We start from the raw sequence: 19,108 nt of genomic DNA on the forward strand, positions 1-19,108 counted from the left end.
AACTGTTGGCAGAGAACTGCCCGTGGCTTGGTGGCGCTGCCAGCGTCTGGTTCGTGTGGAGAGAAAAGTTCTGCCCTCTACTGCAGCTCAGCCGGGGCTGCAGCAGGCCGAGGGAGGGCAGCCCCTCTCCCCTGCGGACCCCGTTCCCACCTGAGACCCCACTAACCGTGCCAAGGCCCCTCCAGGGCGCAGCTGAACCTCAGCCGAGGGAGCAGGGCTGCGTGACGGTGCTTTTCTCCAACGTGGTAACAAGAAAGGGTTTATAACCACTGAAGAGCCACTCCTGGAACTGATGCCATCAGAAAACTGTTACCATCTATTTCTATCTCCGTTTGGCTCGGAGCCAAGGGCAGCTCATGCCAGGAGTTCAGGCCCCCCACACAGACAAACCGCGCCACACGGGTATGTGGGTGGCGAAGGTGCCAGGTTTTCAAAATAGCGGGACAAACTCTGGTAAAAGAATAAATGGATTAAAAACAGAAGAAATGTTGAAATGTTTATTGGGCTGCCTTAAAACACCCACTCCGTCATCTGACTCCACGGGGAAGAGGTGAAACATTTTGGATTAAAAATAGCTCTCGTCGACCATCCTCTTCTCCTAACAAAACTGTGCAGCAAACTGTGACCCAGGCCCCGCCTGCCGCGTGCCTCCGGCCTGCCGCGAGCATCAGAATGCCCAGGCCCAGGGCCACCAACACGGAACCCCTGGGCAATCCCCGTGTGCGCCTGAGTTTGAGAACCACTGATGCACACCAGCTAACAATTTGAACCTGTATGACTAAAAGTCGCTAGACCCCTCGGCTCTCTTGAAGTGCCTGCACAACACGTACTGAACACTGCGGCTCTTCAGCCTTTTCATCTTCTAAAATTGCTGTGGCTGCCACTTCCCATCACTTCACCGAGTACATCGCCTGGTGGGTTCTGGAGGCCCTTCCCCCGCCCATGTTTTGACACCTCACAGACCTCCAGAATGAGTCCTACACAAGGCCTAGCAAGACAGGTCACACTGGATGGTTCCCAGAGGGTAAAGGCTCGCTCGCTCGCCATCTGAATGGACAGGACTTTGAATCATCCCTAGAAGCACTGTCCTTTTATCACCGGCATCGCTGTGCTCCACAGGTGCTTCATCTGCTCCTGCCCTGGCCAGTCCCCCAGGGACGAGTCCTGGGAGGCCTGGTGCCAGTGACCAAGCCCAGGACCCCCACAGCTTGGCATGCGGGGCCCAGGCCTCCAGGACAGCCAGAAGCTCTGCCAGACTCACTGCCTCTGCAGCAAGGGGCTCATGCATTTACTCACTCAGGGACCCCAGGCTCAGGCAACTTCAGACTCCATGTGCTTAGGGTCCAGGACAAAGGCTACGGACACAGCGGACCTGGTTTTACCACAGAAGGCGGCCTTTAATCTTCTTGTTTCTAGCCTGGAGTGGTGAAGGCAAGTATTTATTCCACAGATGGGCACATTCAGTTCTGAAGGAACGAAAATGGAGCTGGTAGTCCAGGGGCGTTAAGTTTTTCTTTCAAGTTTAAGAGAAGAGTCCCACTGCTTGCTGTTTATATACCCAGGCGTCTTTTTGTACTAAAATAACCTCCAAGGAAACAAATTCAGAAACACGCCAGCCCGGGGCAGTGCCAGGCCTCAGGTGTCGCTATCGGAAGAGCCGGAACACCCTGGGCAGGCGCCCGTCCCTGCTCGACAGCGCGGCCTGGATGTGCTCATAGGCCGGCAGGTCTGCCAGGTCGCCCAGCGCTGCCACTGCAGGCTTCCCACGGAGCATTCTAGAAGTGACCCTCTTGATGTCCTCTGACGTCACATTGCCTGGTGTGGGGGACAAAGGGGGCGCAGTGAGAGCTATAACCGTTCCCAACTCCTGCCTGTGAGGGCTGCACTGTCACGAGGGGCTGCCCAGGGCCACTGCCCTCACCCCCCAGGGTCCACACACCCGGCTCCGAGTGGGGCCTGCGAGCCGAGACCGGGGAACCGGAACAGCAGAAGTGAGTTCCTCTTAGTAGATGGGGAGGGGCAGGCCCACCCTAACAGAACTCTTTCCCTGATGTGTTAACCACAAGACGGACCCGCTCAGAAGAGCGAGCTCAGCGCTGCGCCAACAGCAGGGTGGGGTGGGCTGAGGGAGGCCGAGGGGCTGCATGCTGCAGCGGCCCCAGGCAGCGAGGAATGGAGACCACATGCCACAAGCAGCCCCCAAGCACACTTATTTTGCTACAGAAAACGAGCCCTTTGGGAGATGAGGTACACTCCTACTCGGGGGCTGAGGGGTTCCTGGAGGGAGATCAAGGGCCCACTGTGCCAGTGAGAAGGTGGGGCAAGCCCCAAGCAAGGAGGACAGTGGGCTGAGGCTCTGCCCGGCCCAGAGGCTGCCCCAGAATATGCCACATGCCTGAGAGCCCAATGCCAGGCAGCGCTGGGCCCGGCTTGGTAAGGAACACAAAGCTACCAAGAGTGAGTCTTGGGGCAACAGGCCCCAAGAACCAGGTCACAGGTCCTTTGGGAATCTGGAGAAGCCAACATACAGCAGCCCCCAAAGACTCCTGTGCCAGTAAAAGCTGGAATGCAGCCTGGAAAGTTCCAGGACCCGTGGAAGGTTGCTCACAGGGAGCTGGACACCCCCACAGGGCTGCAAACGGCAAAGCACTATTCCAAGCTACCACTGTTCCACATGGGGAGAGACTGCGTTATGCTCTGCACTTTTCATCCCTTACCAAGTTTAGTCTCCTCCACCACAGAGTGCAGACAGCTGGGTCCAGTTAACCCCCTCCACCAGGGAGCACAGAGCTGGCTCCCACGCCTAAGGTAGCCTGGCCCACAGAAGAGCGGAGGGTGAACGGGCCGCGATGACAGAGCCCCGCCCTCCGCCCCCGGCCTCCAATAGGCCTGCAGGGCCCGCTGTGCCCGGCACTCACGGATGAGGCTGCAGAGCTGGTGAGGAAGCTTCCTGGAGCCGGTGGCCAGCACCTGCCTGCCGACATCCTCGAAGATCACAGGCCGGGACTCCAGGTTCATCATGAGCATGGACATCAGCTGGGTCTTGGCTCGCTCTAGCTCCACCTGGGAGGTTCCACAAGCAACATGATGTAGCATACAACTGCTGCTCTGAGCCAGTGTGGGCCATGTGGCCCCTGGGGTTTTTCAGCTAGCGGAGAACTAGCAGGGAGGTTTCCTGGTGCGAGAACTTCCCTTTACCTGCAGCTCAGAGTAAGGGAGGGAACGGTTCTTCCAGGACCTGGGTCTGCAGCTATATCAAGAGTCAATCCCACATTTCTGCTCTTCAGGTTGGTGGGGACACTGGGGCAGGGCAGGAGGACCCGGTGTGGACACTGGGGCCAGGGCAGGGGGACCCAATAGGGACACTGGGGCAGGGCAGGGGGACTGGGTGGGGCACTGGGGCGGGGAGGACAGGAACAGAAGCCGCTGCTGGCCAGCCTGCAACACAACACGACTCTCTGTCAGCTGCTGTAGGAAGTTGTGAAAAGGGCTCCACACAGGACTCACCACATCCACAGTTCCACCCATCAAGATAAACTCCTTTGTGATGATTTCCACCATTTCACGAACCTACGAAAAAGAACACGTGGCTGAAGAGCCCAAGTGGTGACCACCTGTGTGGGCACTCAGGCCGGGAGCCCCAGGAGGCTCCTAACCACAGCCTGAAAGGGGAGCTTCTCACGCTGAGATGTGAGCTAGTCAAATCAGAGAATCTGGGCATAACCTGTGAGACGTCTTTCCAGGACACTTGACATTGAATCCAGGGGGAGGAAAAAGGGGACGTGTTAAGTAAGCTTTGAGGGAGACAGACTCGGCCCCAGCTCTCACCTGCTTGGGGTCGGCACTGGCGTGGATGCATAAGAGGCCTGTGTCCTCATAGCTGTGGTGGTAAGCGGTGGCGTTATACATCCAGTGGTGCCTGTGGGGGAGACAGAGCTGCTGTGGTGAGAGGGACCGGGCAGCACCCGACACGCAAACTGGAGAAAGGAACGCCTGGAAGGTGTACCCCCACCCCCCAAATGCACAGGATGCCCCATGGGGAGCCTGCCCACCTGTTGAGCACATTGAGGTAGAGCCTGGTGAACATGCCCTTCCCAGGACCGCCAGCCGAGAAGGAGCCCCCTCCTCCCATCATCATGTTGAGCACCGCGAAGGGGATGAAATCTTCCTCCTGAGGGAGAAGGGAGCACGGAGCTGGGTGAGGAGCTGGCCCTCCCAACGGTGGCCCGTGGGCTAAGCAGCTCCCAGCACTCACCAGGAAGGAGCAGCTCTCCAGTCCCAGCATGACGTGCGTGAGCTCGGGGATCGGGGTGGGGCCCAGGCTGACATTGGACATGTCTCTCTCCAGCTGTGGCCAAGGACAAACAAGGGGAGCCCACGTGAAAAGCCGCCCTCTCAGGTCGGTTATGCACACACTGGAGCCCAAAGGACCTACATCATGAAGCATGAACCCCAACGTGCAGCGAGCTGAAGGGCGTAACCACGATGCTACTGTTTCACGAATCGTAACAAAGGCGCCACGCTGACGCAAAATGTCCCCAACAGGGAAGACTGTGCAAGAGGGGAGGGAATCTGGGAACTCCACTTTCTGCACAATGTTTCTGTAAAACAACCTCCAGCTGCTCTAATACAAACAAAATCCAATCACGCAGGAATCACAGGCAACACCAGCACGCTCCCCTCCGAGTAAGAACAGCAGCTGCCCACCGAAGCTCGGCTCGCATGCACCAGTCCTACAAGCCCTCCGCCTCCGCACAGGATGCACTCCACGCGCCACTGTGCATGCAACACATGCTCAGGCAGAGCCACAAACACGCAGGTCATTTCTAACGCCCTCAGGACAGACAGGAAGACACCCCCCAAACAGAAGCAAGCAGCACACACAGCCCAAGAGCAGGGACGCTCTCCTGCCCCGGCCTCACCTTGACGATCCCGCCCGTGTACTGTGCAACCGACCTGTCGGCTTCCGCAGCCCCCCAGTCTCCCCAGGCAGGCCGCACCCCCAGCAGGTGTCTCCGGGCACACTCGACGAGGTGCTCGTGCTCCATCCCCACCCCAGCCAGCACCATCCGGTCGGGAGTGTAGTAGCTGCTCAGGTAGGAGTGGAGCACCCTCCGGTCGATCTTGGCTATGTTCTCTGTGGGGCAGAAGCGGTGGAGGCCCACCGTGTTCCCCCTGTACGCTGCCTACGGAGGGAATTCAGATAAACACATGTCACTAGAGAGGATGGAGCCACACGTCCTCAAGAGCCAGGCTGGGCCTGCTGAGACATTTCTCCAGCCACGTCGCTGAAAAAACACCACTGTCTGCTATTTCATCTGCAGGTAGCAATGGCGGCTTTGTATGTATTTACGAATATGGTAACATCTACCACAAGAGAAGGAAAATTTGTCACAAACATAAGATAACAGCGTTCTCTTATAGACAGAGTGGTGAATAAAGGTCTTGCTACGTAAGAAGATGCAAATGCAGCAGCTGCATAAATGGCAGATTTGGGGATTAAGCACATGCTGCGAACACCCACGGCCTCCAGAAGCCAATGCCCTCTCCCCCTGGCCCAGAGGCTGCGGGGCAGTGAAGTTCACACTTTACTTCATGAATCAGCTCGGTGAGGAGAGGTTCCGGGTCAGGCCTCATGTTTAGGTCCTCCAGCTCGAACTGGACAGCCAGGCGGGTCAGCTCTAGCTCCTCATCTGCAAATACACCCAGAGGGCCAGGGCTCAGACCACAGGCGGAGCAAGGAGCACAGCTAATCCTGCACCGTGGGGCTGGGTCGAGTGGCAATCGCCATGACAGTAGTGGGTGGTGGCAGCAGTCACCTCTGCCCTCCCCCCAGATCCTCACGTGTTCCAGGGGCAGAGCTGGAGGGAACGCTCGCGAGAGGGGGAGAGAGCCATGGTGAGCAGGCCCCTGGGGCCCCCAGGCCTTACATCCTGACTCTACCACAAAGCTACTGCCTGGACCTGCTCTGAGCCTCAGCTCCCCCATCTGTAAAAGGCCCGGAAGGTGCCAGACCTGTCTGCCCCACACATTGCTGTGGGGATAAGGTGGTGTCGAATATCAAGGTGCTTAAAAGACACAGGAGCACAAACATCAGGGGACGCTGGCTCCTGACCTGCCTGCAGCAGGTACCAAGCAGATCTTAATGTGGACCTGCAGCCCTGGGGACCCGAGGCCAGGGCTCTGAAACAGGGCAGGCAGGAAGGAGGCTGGAACAAGCAGCACCGTCCCGTCTCCCGTCCACTCCTGAAGGAAGCTCACGAGTCCTGCCACCCGCAGGGCGACGAAGGGCAAAGGAAAAATGGGATAGAGAGGGATTGAGGAGACTTTCTGATATGAAAGACCCAATCTCTCGAGAAATGTCAAAGGGTGCAGAGAGATGTGTCCAAGTTTTAAGTGCTCTCCAAATGCAAAGCACTTTTCCATTCTCACTGTGATTTCCCATGGAGTCCTGCCGACTCGCTGTCGGGAGGTAAACCCAACTCCTCCAATAAACCAGAAGGCAGTGCTTCCGCCAAACTCCTCTTCCGCCACCACCCCCGGGTCCACCTCCTGTGCCCACGTCCACACCTGTTAGCCGGGGCTGCAGAACCACATCAGCCAACAAGCCGACCACAGTGTCCAAGCCTTTTGAGTCAGCAGACACAGCGTACATGGTGGTGTCTCTGGAAAAAAGGACCAGCACCAGGGACTGAGGTCCAGGACAGGACAATGACATCACTAAAGACTTGCACACCTGTGGGCATCTTTCATTCCTTTGTATAAAGGATCTGCACTCACACGTCCTTCCTTCACCTCACAGTACAAATTGCTAGTGGGCAAGAACCATAACTGCACGCGGGAAAGGGCTTTAATAAAAGAAACATCAAATCAAAATGCTAAAGAGCCAATTCTGATAAAGTGGTTTACAACCACGGTGTCTCAAAAGGTAAAGTGCTTCCTTGGTGTTGGCAAACGAACTGACAGATTAACACGGATTAACCTCGGATGGTGTGGGCGACCTAGGGCACCACGTGATCACAGGCTCCCAGCTGAGGGGGTCACGGAAGGTACACAGGTGACACGACGACAAACCCACATGGGTCCAAGGACAGTCCAGCACTGTGCAGAACAGATGCCACTGGGACACAGGAAGGAGTGAGGCCTGGGAGCTGGGCACGGTCAGGAGGCACGTACTGAAGGGGGATTTCTGCTGGACCTTTCTACGGGAGGAAGCCATCCTTAGTTTGGCTGTGGGACCAAGTGGAGGGAGGGGGGTGGCGGAGGAAGGCGGGAGAAGAGCAGGAACAGAAGCTTGAGCTAAGAGTGAGAGAGAAGCGCCCGAGCCATGGAGCAGCCTGCCCAGAGAAGGCAAGGAGCTGGACCTGCTCAGAGGCAGCGGGGGCCCAAGGCTTTTGAGCAGACCTGTTTAAAAAAGTGACTAACTTTAATTCTTAGCACTTAATGAGTCTTTTAAATGTAATTTGTGTGCAAAAAACTACAACAAAGCATTCAGATTCACATAATCCACAAGACTGATGCCCATCTCACACTGCCCCAACAAAGCTTTCCGACAGCCCCACCCTGGGCCTGCAAAAGACCCGCCTGCTCCTGCCCCCATCCCCACCCCTCAAGTCTGTGCTCCGGCTGCACACAGCCCCTGGGTGTCCCCCAGCAGACCAATGCCCTCCCAGTTCTCCGTTGCCCCATCCAGCCCACCAGAGTCCCTTCTCATATCCACCTCCCCAACTTCGACAGTGGGGCTCAGTGGCATTCTGGCCAAGAGGGAAAATGGCAGTTCAACGTGGAGGCAAAACAAGCTTTTTTGTAACAGCTGCTGTACCTTGATGTCTGGCAGTCACAGATACCACCATGTTTTTCCAAGGTAAGCAGAATTTCATCTTTGCTGTCAAATCGTGCAGTAGACTGGTGGAAATAATAAGGAAACCTAAATCAGTTACTTTAAACAACCCCCATATACAGTTTTTAAGACGGAAATTTACATTCACTTTCAAAACACATGAAAACAATCAAATTATCTTTTAACTCAAAGGTTTTTAAACAGCATTAATTTAGCAACTTAATCATTTATTAAAATGAAAACCATCCTTAAAAAACACTTGAAAGGCCAAAAAAACATAAGTTGAATACTGACCGAAAATGCCAATTTTTCCAGAAAGTGCGCAATTCCACTAAGATATTTTGCTTCATATCTTGATCCTGAATTAATAAGAACTGGTAATAAAAAAAAAAATTGAGAGATTAAATCAAGAAAATTTCATCAAAAGAAATCTCTTTAAATTATGAAAGGGCTTAAAATCAGATTTAATTATAGGGGTGAGATAGATATGATCATTATCTTGATTGTGATGATGGCTTCACAGGTACATATATACATCAACAATTATTCAATTACACACTTTAATTGTGTCTGGTCTGTATACCAAATATATCTCAGGAAAGCTAAGAAAAGAATTTACTGTACATTTTTCTGACAATACAATAACGTATATATCATACATTTCTGTGGTAGAGCATTTTTAGAATTACAGAAAAGTAGAAAGAGGGGGGAAAAGCCCACCATAAATGCCACCAACAAAAATAACCACTGTTTATATTTGGGTTACTAAGTTTTCAGATTTTATAGCATGCTTTCACTGTGTACAATTCGTAACTGACTGTCGACCGAAACATACGCTTGCTCAAACAAACGAGACCACCCATGATGTGACTAACAGGACCTACTTCCTACTGTACAGAACTGTCCAAACTTATTTTGGGATGCCACACGAAGTCCGTTATCCAACGTGGTAACTTTGGTTTCAAACTTTTCTTGTCCATCAGCTGTAGCAAAAACAGGCTTGGGTACTCCAGGCAAGGGAGAAGACAGGGGGATGTTGGGATAGGCACCGCCACTACTGAACTGTCGGCATGCGGGGGCTCTGAACCTGTGGCAGAGAAACCGGCCCAGTTACAACAAAAAGGCTCAGACCCCTGCACCTGTGCATTCGTCTCGGGGAGAACACAGAGGACCAAGGGCAGCGTGCCTGGGCACAAATCCCAGCTCAGCCATGGGACCTTGGGCAGGAAAGTTGGTAAATTTAAAGCAATTAGAAAAGCACGGTCCTGCAAAAGCCTCAGTGAACTCTGAAAAACTGCAATTCTTCCCCTGGTCAGGGAGGCCCTGTGTGACCTGGCCTAAGGCCCCCTCTTCAAAGTCATCTCCCAACAGCCGCCCCACCCACCCCCAGGTTCCAGTCACACTGATCTTTTGGTTGATTCTGGAACACACACTCGCCTGCACTGCTCACATGGCTGACCCTTCTCCCCTCCTTCATCCTTTGGCTGAAAATATCACGTCCTCAGGGAGGCCGACTGGAATGATTCTGTCATTCCATCTAAAGTTACTCTCCTGAGTGCTGCTTATTTACTTCAAAGCACTCACACCGTTACTGAGACCGTTCCGTCTACTATCTGCATCCGCGTCGGAAGGGCAGCAACTGTTTCTGCCGACCACTGTGTCCCTGCGCCTAGCATAGTGCTTGGCATACAAAAGGTGGTCCACACATAGCTGCCGCCTGCATGACTGTGCCGCTGGGGAAAAGAGGCTGGTTTAGCCACTGGGGCGGGAGGGGCGGTGGGGACGGGGAGAGGATCAGCCATCAACGGGGAAAAGCATACAGCACAGGAGCGAAAAACACAGACTCTGGTGTCAGAGAGAACCCCGGATCTGATTCTAACAGACGGGAGACGGCTCTGGCTCAGCCTCGTAAAGGAGCACGCGGCAGGAAAGGGGGCAGGACAGGATGGGAAGACGTCGGACCAGCCCCGTCGGCCCGACGCGTGAGGGCGAGAAAGGACCCAGGGGCCGAGAAGAGGAGGAGCGGCTGGACCCCGGGGCCCGGGCTCGAAGCGCAAGGCGGGAGGGCGCCCCCGTCGCCTCGGGGACGAAGCTGCCGTCGCCCACCCCGAGCCCGTCCAGCCGGCGCCGAGCCTGGACGCAAGGAGACCGGAGTCGCAGCCGCCGGAGGGACTCCAGCAGCCCCGGCCCCTGTCCGAGGCCCGGCTCGCCGGTCGCTCACCTCAGCCGCGAGCAGCCCCAGGAACCCGAGCCTCGCAGCAGCCTCGACGCCGCCGCGACCACGGCTGCCATCTTGTATCTCCGCCTGCCGCTTCTGCCGTCACTTCCGCTTCCGCCGCCGGCGCCCCGCCCCCCCTCCCCTGCGCCGGCCCTCGGGCTTCCGACGTGCGCTTCCGGTGGTCGGAGCGGAAGCAGTGGCGAGCGGCGCGGAGGGGCGGCGGCGGCCGAGTGGCTGACTACTGGGGCGGGCGGAGCCGAGGCCATGGAGCTGCTGCTGCCGGGCTAGGCGGGGCCGGGCCCGTGGGGATGTCGGGCTACGCGCGCCGCCCGGGCGTCACCCCGCTCTCCCGAGCCCGGAGCCTCGTCATTCCGGACGGTGAGCGGGGCCCGGCGGGCGCCGGAGGGGGTCGGGGGGACGGGGAAAGCAGTGGGAGAGGCGGGGTGGGGCCGGCCCTGGCCAGCAGCACGCGCGCCCGTCCCCGGGGACCCCGGGACCCCCGGGGCGTCACGCTGCACCCCGAGTGCCCGCCAGGAGCCGCGGCGGCCTCCCTCGCACCTGGGTGACCTCACAGAGTCGCGCTGAGGCGCAGGTAAGGCATCACGTGAGGCCCCGTGCAGCGCCCGGCCCCCCGTAAAGTCGCTCTTATTGTTACTTGCAGCTCCAGCGTTGTATGAGGGCCGGTCTTGCCTCCCCCAGCTAGACTGTGAGCGCCCCCGTGGCAGGGACCTGGACTCCCACTTCTTTGGCATTCGGCCGACGTTTATGTGCTATGTGCCCAGCCCCGTGCTAGCTCCCGTGGGAGACACAGGTGAGAGGCCCGGGCGCTGGCCCCAGGGAACACTGCAGGGGCTGCACCGCCTGCAGGTGCCTGTGCCTTACTGGTCCCCGCGCACTCGCTGCAGGCCGGTGGCCAGACCCTGGGATTTCAAAGATGACCAACGGTCCCTGCCCGCTGGGAGCTCACAGTCTGGTTTGGGGAGACCAACCTAGACACACAATCCCAATCCAGAGTGGTAGGTGCTGTAACAGGGGTGAGCCCAGTGGGAGCACAGGTGGAGGGCGGTGGCCGCAGGGCCAGGGAGCCTCTGTCCAGTGGACTGTATCTGGAAAAGTCAGTGAGCTGCTCCAGGCTGCACCCAGGCAGGGCCCAGGTCAGACTCCCCTCTCTCTTCTCGACAGCCTGGCATCCAGGGCATACAGCCAGTGTTTAGGTGGGATTGAGGGGCAGATGGAAGGAGGTTGCGTTGGGGTCTGAGTGGCTAATGGCAGCACAGAGACTTAGAGATGGGGGGCGGTGCACACAAGACATGGAAACCCCAGGCTCGGTGCACTGGCGGTCAGAATCCACTGACAGATGCCAGGGCCCAACAGGCCAGTGGAAGTCAGAACCTGCAGGTTCAGGGCCCTGGGTGACAAGAACCACTGCAGTGGAGACTCCGTGTCAATGAGTCAAGACATGCACCCGTGGTCCTATGGGTTTCCCACAGTCACGGTGGGGCGACAATGTCTCTTTGCAGATTTTGGCTATGGAAAGGGGAAATGTACTAAGCAAGGTCCATCAGGAGCCCACGAGACACGTTTTGGAGGTAGAGTAGTTCGGTAATCCTTTCTTTTTCTCTCTGACACAGTGTGAGGCACATATTAGGTGGTGGGCTGTCGGCTTGATGGAAGTGAGTGGTGGACCTGGGACTGGAAAGAGCAGCTGACCCCAGGGACAGAAAAGAGCCCTGGACGTCAGGGAGGGTGGAGAGTGGCACCTGAGTGGCCTGAGGGGACAGCAGGGGCTGGGATCAAAGGTGCTGGCTTAACACAGTGCCCGGCACGAGGACAAATGATCGGAAAGTAGTCTGTGGATTGCCCCGCGGCAGTGTGCTGTTCAGTTGGGGGGGGGGGCATTGGGGGGCACCTGGGCAGGGGAGGGGAGGGTGGATGCAAGTCGCTGATTACCTAGGCAGGAAGGGGCAAGGTGGGCAGTGATTCCCTAACTGCGCACCTGAGGCAGGCGCCTTCAAGCCTCCCAATGCCCAGGTTACATGCACGCCGATGAACTCAGGACAGGGCAGGGGCCGCAGTGTCGCTGTTTTTGACCCCCGGGTGGCTCAAGGGTGCGGCACAGTGTGGGAGGCAAGGAGGCTGACAAAGGGAATGCGAGGGATTAGGGTGAGGAGAGAGCGCTGTTGGGTTGCCGCGGGATGATGAGGCGCATTCCCAGTTCTTGAAGTGCTCTGGGAAGAGAAACCCACAGGAAGGCTCCCTTTTCATGACCTTCATGGACATGAAATGTTTGCCTTATCTATTTTTTTTTTTTAATTTCAGATGATAAGCTTAAAGATCTTGAAGAGGCAAATCCATTCTCCTTTAAAGAATTCTTAAAGACCAAGAATCTCAGTTTGTCCAAAGAGGATACGCCCAACAGTAGGATTTATTCAAAGGTAATCTAAGGAGTTGTTTTCAGTGCCCTTAGATGGAAAAGGCCTTCCAAGGATGGCTGTCTTGTGGCTCGTGGTGTCCTCTGGAGGAGGTGGTGCGTGAGCTGCGAGGCGCAGCCCAGGCGCAAATGCTGGTGGTGGTGTTGGTGGGACCAGGAGTAAAGCTGTTTGGAGCCCTCCAGGGTTCTCCTCTCCCCGGTAGACGTGGGGGAGCCCTTCTGTATGTTGACACTGAACACCTAACAGGAAAGGTACAGTCTCACAACTGAGTCGGAAGCTCTGCATCCTGCTTTTTTCTTTAGGAAGCCACGAGGCACTCACTGGGGCTCGAACACAACTCGCCGACTGCCCCGACCGTGGGGTATGGCCTGGACTACCAGCAGCCATTTTTTGAGGACCCGACAGGGGCCGGCGACCTGCTGGATGAGGACGAGGACGAGGATGACGGGTGGCATGGGGCCTACCTGCCGTCGGCCATGGAGCAGACGCACTCGCTAAGGGTGGCTGCCAGTGCGTCACCCTGTAGCACCTACGTGTCCTTTTTCTCCAACCCGTCGGAGCTGGCAGGGCCCGAGTCTCTCCCCACATGGACCCTGAGTGACACTGACTCCCGGGCCTCCCCGGGGTCTCCAGCAAGCAGCACCACCGCCGAGTTCCCAGCCCACGGGGAGTCTGTGGGAGACCGGCACTTGCGGTCGCTGCAGATAAGCTACGAGGCAGTAAGTGGGGGCGGGGCGCATCCTCGGGCTGGGTTCGGACTCAGAGGACAGGACGGCCCGGTGTGCAGCAGCCGCTGTAGAGTTCCCGGTAGAGAGCCTTCCTCTCGGGTAGACTCCAATGACGCCAGTGAACAGAACCAACCAGCGGGTCCTGGCAGGTGGGGCCCATCATGGGCTGCCAGGGACCAGGCTGAGAGGAGGGATCCAGAGAGCCACCAGCTCTGGGCCATCGTGGGAAGCCGCCTGAGTGCAAGAAATTTTTGTTTATATTATAATCGTCTAAAAAAGAAAACAAGTGACAGGGTATGAGTAAAATTGGGATCTGTGAGCACAGGTCTCCAGGAAGTGGCAGCTTTGTCACGGCCCTTGGTGAGTGTGCTGTGGGGTGACTCTCCATTGGTGCAGCTATTTCTTTTTGCCAAGCAAGAAGCGCCAGAGCCAAACTGCAGAAGTGCCAGGCCCCTTTTGAGTGAGGCATTCCGAGTTTCTAATAAGGATTTTCTTTCTCTACAGCTGAAAGATGAAAATTCTAAGCTAAGAAGAAAGCTGAATGAGGTTCAGAGCTTCTCTGAAACTCAAACAGAAATGTATGTAAGACTCTAGTTAGGGATGCAATTGAGAATATCTTCTAACGTTCAAGGGACCTGGTTCCAAATGATAACAAAGGAATCCACCAAGTTTTATCGAGCCTGTTTTATGTAATCCTCAGTATCAGGCACATTTCTCGGGCTCTGGGTAATTGTTCGTTGTAAACGTTAGACCCAAATCCCCAGCCTCTGCATTAGCGCCAGAAAGCTTTTGGCAGCTCCGCGTGTGCCCTACCTGGCTGGGAGGCCCCTGCCCCCCTCTGCCCAATTCCTCTGTCCCTGGGCACTCAGGGCTGGCGCCAGCTAGTTAGTGAAATTTCAGTGCCCTTTGGAATTACTCTTGGGATGGGTCGCCTGAGCTGCTCATCGCTCTTTCTTTCCTCTTGCGAGGGTGAGGACTCTGGAGCGGAAACTAGAAGCAAAGATGCTGAAGGAGGAGAGGGACTACCATGACTTGGAGTCGGTGGTGCAGCAGGTGGAGCAGAACCTCGAGCTGATGACCGTACGAAGGCAGTCTGAGAGGGAACCTGACAGGGAGACGGGGCTGGTGGGAACCCCACCCTCGCCAGGAGGCCAGCGGCCTGGGGCTGAGCGTTGGGACGTCAGGGCACGCCACTCTCAGGATGGTTGGCTTTCATCGCTAGGCGTTGCTTCTCTCAGACACCCAGAGCTCTGCTGGGTTGGGTGCACGTGTTCTGGGTGGTCCCAGAAGTCGCTGTGAGCAGAGGGGCCAGAGGCACAGGTTCTGGAGGGGCAGGCACACAGCGGGACGTCTGACAGGGAGGGGCTTGCTGGAGGGAGCTGGGAGGGCCAGGTACCCCAGGTGAGGTGTCACCGGGACTAAGCGGGACATCCCTCCATGGGGGGGCCACCAGCTCCCTCTGCGTTGTGGGGAGTGTCCTGGGAGGATGTTACCATGTCAGTGATGCTTTTTGGTTTTATTTTTTGGGATAACAGAAACGAGCTATGAAGGCAGAAAATCACGTAATGAAACTGAAACAGGAAATAAGTTTGCTCCAGGTAACTACAGAAAAGGCCTTAGATGTTTTCCATTGATTTGTGGAGTCACAAGTGTATAGAAGTGAGTTCAAGATCAGCCGTGAAAGCAAGCGTGCTAGCGGGCGGCCTCTTCCCCCATGCCCTGCAGACAAAGCGCTAAGTCAGGACCGCGGGAGTTTTCCCTTCAGGGTTTCTGACACAGAAGCAGCTCAAGGCCTCCTGGTCCTGTTTCTTTTCCTTCACAGGGACACCAGGGCACAGAGAGTCTGGGTGGAGTGGAACGCGCAGGAGTCTCGTCTTTAGGTTTCGGTGCTAAACGTGCAGAACTCGAGGCAGCCAGTTCTGAAGCGAGGGGGATAGGATTAGCCACCCCCCCACTTGCCCTCCATCAGAAAGTGCACGCTGCCCAGGCCAGGGGGCCTTGTGGGGAAGTGGTCCCTTTCTGACGGTCCACCCGCCTCCCTGCCCCAGGCTCAGGTCTCTAACATCCAGCAAGAGAACGAGGCCCTGCGGTCGGGCCAGGGGGCTAGCTTGACCGTGGTGAAGCAGAACACCGACGTGGCCTTGCAGAACCTCCGTGTCGTCATGAACAATGCGCACTCTTCGATAAAGTAAGCCCCTGCAGGGACCCGGGGAGGCCTGGCACAGCGAGGGTCCAGCTGGCCACCAGGAGGCCTGGTGTGGTGGGCCAGACGAGGATGGACCCACGGGCAAGGGCCATCCCTTAGCACGGGGTTCCGTCCTGACCGCAGCAGCCCCGGCTCTCCTGGGATGCTCTAGAAGGGGAAGCGTGGTGACTGTTAACCCTTGAGGGTGCGCAGGGGGGTGTGCACTGAGGCTTTGCAGCCTTCTGCATTGTGATCACCATCTTACCTGGGAGGTCTGGACCTCACTGTCAAGACAGATTTGAACCCCAGCTCCTTCATTTACTGAATTAAAAGAACAATAATATTTTCCTTCCTGTTGATGAAAAGCAAATTCCTAGAAGGCGTTTGAACTGGCACAGATGAACCCTGGGAACCATCAGCTGCTGTCGTTAATGACCCCGCGGGGCCATCGGGCATGTGCGCCTCCGGAGGGGACCTGCTGTCACGCTGGGACAGCTTTGTCTCTGCTGTTGACCAGTCGTAGCCGCGGTTCATAACATCTGTGTTTTTGTTTCAGGCAGCTGGTTTCTGGAGCAGAAACACTGAATCTTGTTGCTGAAATCCTAAAATCTATAGACAGAATTTCTGAGATTAAGGACGAGGAGAAGGAGGAAGACTCTTGAGAGCCTGGAAATGCTTCCAGCCTGAAGCTCTGTTTACATCGGAAATCACTACTTGCTTTATTTAGAGATGTGATTTTGTCTTTAAATACGCAGCCTTCCCCTATAGTAAACATATTTATCATGAGATATTAATTTCAAGACCTGAAGCAGTGTCACTAGCCAGTTGTGATCCGGGGTAGCCATGAGGACACGAGTTGCACAGAGAGTTTATAGGAAGTCCTCGTTGAGCAACTGTCTTGTCTTATAGACTCTAATAAGCTACTGGAACAACTTTTATAAGAGCCAGTGATTTTTTTTTAATTACTAAACTTGAAAACAGCAGTTCTGAATAAGTGCTTTCCATTATTATCCCAGAATGTTACTTGTGAGAGAAGTTAACAAGGGGAGACAGTCATCAAGCTGTACGCAAGTGTTGACTTCCGCAGGGACCCGTGCCTTTTCTTGCCCCCATGGTGGTGCCTCTGACTTGCCGTTTGCTGTGGCCTTCACAGGCCTGCTCCAGCAGGCCGCAGCTCTGAATTCTGGGGCTCCTCTTGATGTGTGCTGCTATCCAGATCCCCCAGGGACCAGGTCGCAAGGACCCACACTGTGAAGCTGGTTCAATGCACCTCTCTGTAGGTTTTTGTATTTCTAAATCTTTGGGCTGGGTTGGGTTGACAAGAGTTTTCAAGTGGTGTTTTGTACGGTGAGGGTCAGGACTTAGGGATTTCAGGCTGCCGGTGCCTTCCCCGCGGGCCGCAGCCCTGGTGCCTTTCTCAGCGTGTTCCAGTGTACTTGGGGCGGGGGGGGGAGGGGTGTACCACGCACTGGCGCCCTCACACCTGGTTTCCAAGTCAATGTCCTTTTCCCTCCTGTTGAAGTCAACAGCTTTCCTATTTAATAAACTCTAATATTCATATGCACCGTCCCCCTTTTCTTTCCTGATCTAACCAGTTCTTCGTGCTTGAGACTCACGCTGCTATCCTCAGGTGCAAGGGTGTGCCTCCTCTCACAGCTGGGTCTTGGTGCTGGCCAGCACGCCCCCTGCCCAGGGCACACGGGGGCAGGGGCATGCTTGGCCCCTGCAGCAAGCATGCTGTTGCACGTCAGTCACTCAGCCGCCTGTTTTGGAGTTGGGCAGATCGGATTCTAGCATGGGAGCCATCTTTGACATGCGGTTGAGTTTTATTGTTTAATTGAGATGTAATTTACATAATGTGAAAGATTCCATTTAAACGTGCCATTCAGTGGTGTTTCACGTGTATTAGGTTGTGTAACCATCACCGCTATCTATTTCTATCACCCCAAGAGAAACCCCGTATCCATTAAACTGCCACACCCCATTCCCCCCTCACCAGCCCCTGGCAACCACCAGTCTCCTTTCTGTCTATGGATTGCCGTATTCTGGAGATTTCACGTAAATGGAGTCATACAGTATATAGCTTTTTGTGCCTGGGCTTTGTTTTTTTTGGCATGTTTTCAGCATAGCATGTGTCAGTGCTTCGTTTTTCTTTATGGCTACATGATATGCCACCATACACGTGCACCACGTTTTGTTTGTCCTTTCCTAAGTTCATGGACATCTTGATTGCTTCCTGCCTCTGACTGGTGGGTAATGCTGCGATGGACATTCGTGGACATGTGCCCATCCCAGTCCCTGCTTTCGTCCTTTCAGGCATGTTTCTAGGAGGGAGGAGGCTGGGTCATGTATTTCTGTGTTTAACTTTTTGAGGAACATGTAAATTTTCCGCAGTGACTGCACCATTTGACATTCCCACCAAAAGTGTTCCAGGTTTCCTATTTCCCCACCTTGCCAGCCCTTGCTCTTTTCGGTTTTTCAGTGGTAGCCATCCTAGTAGGTGGGAAATGGGACCCTCTTGTGGTTTGGGGTTGCACATTCCAATGACTAATGACGGTATCTTTTCTGTTGCTTGCATATCTTTGGAGAAATATCTGTTCAACTTCTTTGCCCAAATTTTTAACTTAATTTTTAATTTTGTTGAGTTGTATTATTTCTTGATATATTCGGGAGAGTAAACCCTTAGATAGACATTTGCAAACATTTTCTCCCGTTCTGTGGGTTGTCTCCCTATTTTGATATTGTCCTTTGATGTACAAGTTTTTAGTTTTAGGAAATCAATTTTATCTGTTTTTTCTTTTGTTTCCTGTGCATTATATGTGAGAAACCGATGTGTTTCAACCCAGCTCCTGAAGGGCTTGGGTGAGCACAGCCCTAAGAGCGAAGAGCTTGCCAGGCACAAGCGAGCCATGGGTTTATTAGGACTTACCGACAGGAGGGAGCTCTTCCCGCTGGTGGCCGGCTGGAAAATGGAATTAGTGCTCCTCAGGGTGGGGAGTGCAGAGGGCAGCTTACCAGAGCTGAGGACAGAGAGAGTCCGTAGGGTGTGAGGACAGTTTCAGCAGAGTCTCGTGACACGGGTCTGGAGGTGTGTTTTCAACAGTGATCAGGAGAGGGTGTTTCAATGCTTTGTTTACGATCCCGTCTGTACATTCTTTCTTCCTTGAGGAGGTCTGGTGATCTTCAGTGTCTGTCCCAGACATGCAGGCTGCTGTGTGCTGTGGGGCTTAATTCCCCATTAAAGAGGGGGTCCCCTGGGTCCCCACACCGATGCCAAATCTGAGGTCAGATAGAATTCCCCATATGTTTCCTTCTAACAGTTTTATGTTTTTAGCTCTTAGATTGAGCCATTGATCCATTTTGATTTCATTCTCGTCTGTGGTGTAAGATAATGGTCTGGCTTCTTTCCTTTGCATATGGCTATCCAGTTGTTCCAGCCCAGTTTGTTGAAGACTGTCCTTTCCCCGTAGAACGGTCTTTGTACCCTGGTTTCAACTCAGTTCACCATTATTTCTGGGCTCTCTAGTGTACCCATTGGCCTCTGTGTCTATCCCTGTGCCAGTACCATATTTCTGGTTATTGTAGCTTTATAGTGAGTTTTTGAAAATGGGAAGTGTGAGTCCTTCAACTTGGCTCTTTATCACGATTGGCCTGTTTGGAGTTCTCGGAATTCCATATGAATTGAGGGGACCGGCCTTTCTACTT

At 54.9% G+C, this 19,108-nt stretch overlaps 2 protein-coding genes across 7 annotated transcripts; one reads left to right on the top strand and one right to left on the bottom strand.

Moving 5' to 3' along the window:
* Positions 1–483: 483 nt before the first annotated feature.
* On the bottom strand, positions 484–10,147 carry PMPCA (peptidase, mitochondrial processing subunit alpha). Of its 2 annotated transcripts, XM_037798249.1 has the most exons (13): positions 10,062–10,147; positions 8,725–8,927; positions 8,135–8,214; positions 7,823–7,905; positions 6,571–6,665; positions 5,593–5,693; positions 4,923–5,186; positions 4,256–4,348; positions 4,053–4,171; positions 3,829–3,919; positions 3,508–3,570; positions 2,919–3,063; positions 484–1,815 (listed from the first exon to the last, which is right to left on the bottom strand). In XM_037798249.1, the coding sequence occupies exons 1-13, from the start codon at positions 10,130–10,132 to the stop codon at positions 1,646–1,648; spliced, it is 1,578 nt and encodes a 525-aa protein (XP_037654177.1). In that variant the 5' UTR covers positions 10,133–10,147; the 3' UTR covers positions 484–1,645. The 2 variants fall into 2 exon arrangements, with proteins under 2 accessions (XP_037654177.1, XP_037654178.1); XM_037798250.1 differs by lacking the exons at positions 8,725–8,927; positions 10,062–10,147 and having other exon boundaries at positions 6,571–6,663; positions 8,135–8,190.
* An 84-nt stretch (positions 10,148–10,231) lies between these two features.
* On the top strand, positions 10,232–16,386 carry ENTR1 (endosome associated trafficking regulator 1). Of its 5 annotated transcripts, XM_037797867.1 has the most exons (11): positions 10,232–10,436; positions 10,720–10,869; positions 10,964–11,074; positions 11,579–11,647; positions 12,378–12,493; positions 12,793–13,209; positions 13,723–13,796; positions 14,187–14,298; positions 14,754–14,816; positions 15,267–15,406; positions 15,960–16,386. In XM_037797867.1, exons 1-11 carry the CDS (start codon positions 10,367–10,369, stop codon positions 16,063–16,065), a joined length of 1,428 nt encoding a protein of 475 aa, XP_037653795.1. In that variant the 5' UTR covers positions 10,232–10,366; the 3' UTR covers positions 16,066–16,386. The 5 variants fall into 5 exon arrangements, with proteins under 5 accessions (XP_037653795.1, XP_037653796.1, XP_037653797.1 ...); XM_037797868.1 differs by lacking the exon at positions 10,964–11,074; XM_037797869.1 differs by lacking the exons at positions 10,964–11,074; positions 11,579–11,647.
* Positions 16,387–19,108: the final 2,722 nt, after the last annotated feature.

The sequence above is a fragment of the Choloepus didactylus genome, chromosome 10 (genome assembly GCF_015220235.1).
Source record: "Choloepus didactylus isolate mChoDid1 chromosome 10, mChoDid1.pri, whole genome shotgun sequence".
In the NCBI taxonomy this organism is placed as follows: domain Eukaryota; kingdom Metazoa; phylum Chordata; class Mammalia; order Pilosa; family Megalonychidae; genus Choloepus; species Choloepus didactylus.

Coding starts and splice junctions, on each gene's coding strand:
- PMPCA (XM_037798249.1), bottom strand. CDS start 10,132: ATGGCAGCCGTGGTCGCGGCGGCGTCGAGGCTGCTGCGAGGCTCGGGT. Junction 5,694..6,570: donor TCTGCAGCCCCGGCTAACAG/GTGTGGACGTGG, acceptor GTGTATTTGCAG/ATGAGGAGCTAGAGCTGACC. Junction 4,349..4,922: donor ACACGGGCGGGATCGTCAAG/GTGAGGCCGGGG, acceptor CCTTGGCCACAG/CTGGAGAGAGACATGTCCAA.
- ENTR1 (XM_037797867.1), top strand. CDS start 10,367: ATGTCGGGCTACGCGCGCCGCCCGGGCGTCACCCCGCTCTCCCGAGCC. Junction 14,299..14,753: donor AGAACCTCGAGCTGATGACC/GTACGAAGGCAG, acceptor TTGGGATAACAG/AAACGAGCTATGAAGGCAGA. Junction 15,407..15,959: donor AATGCGCACTCTTCGATAAA/GTAAGCCCCTGC, acceptor TTTTTGTTTCAG/GCAGCTGGTTTCTGGAGCAG.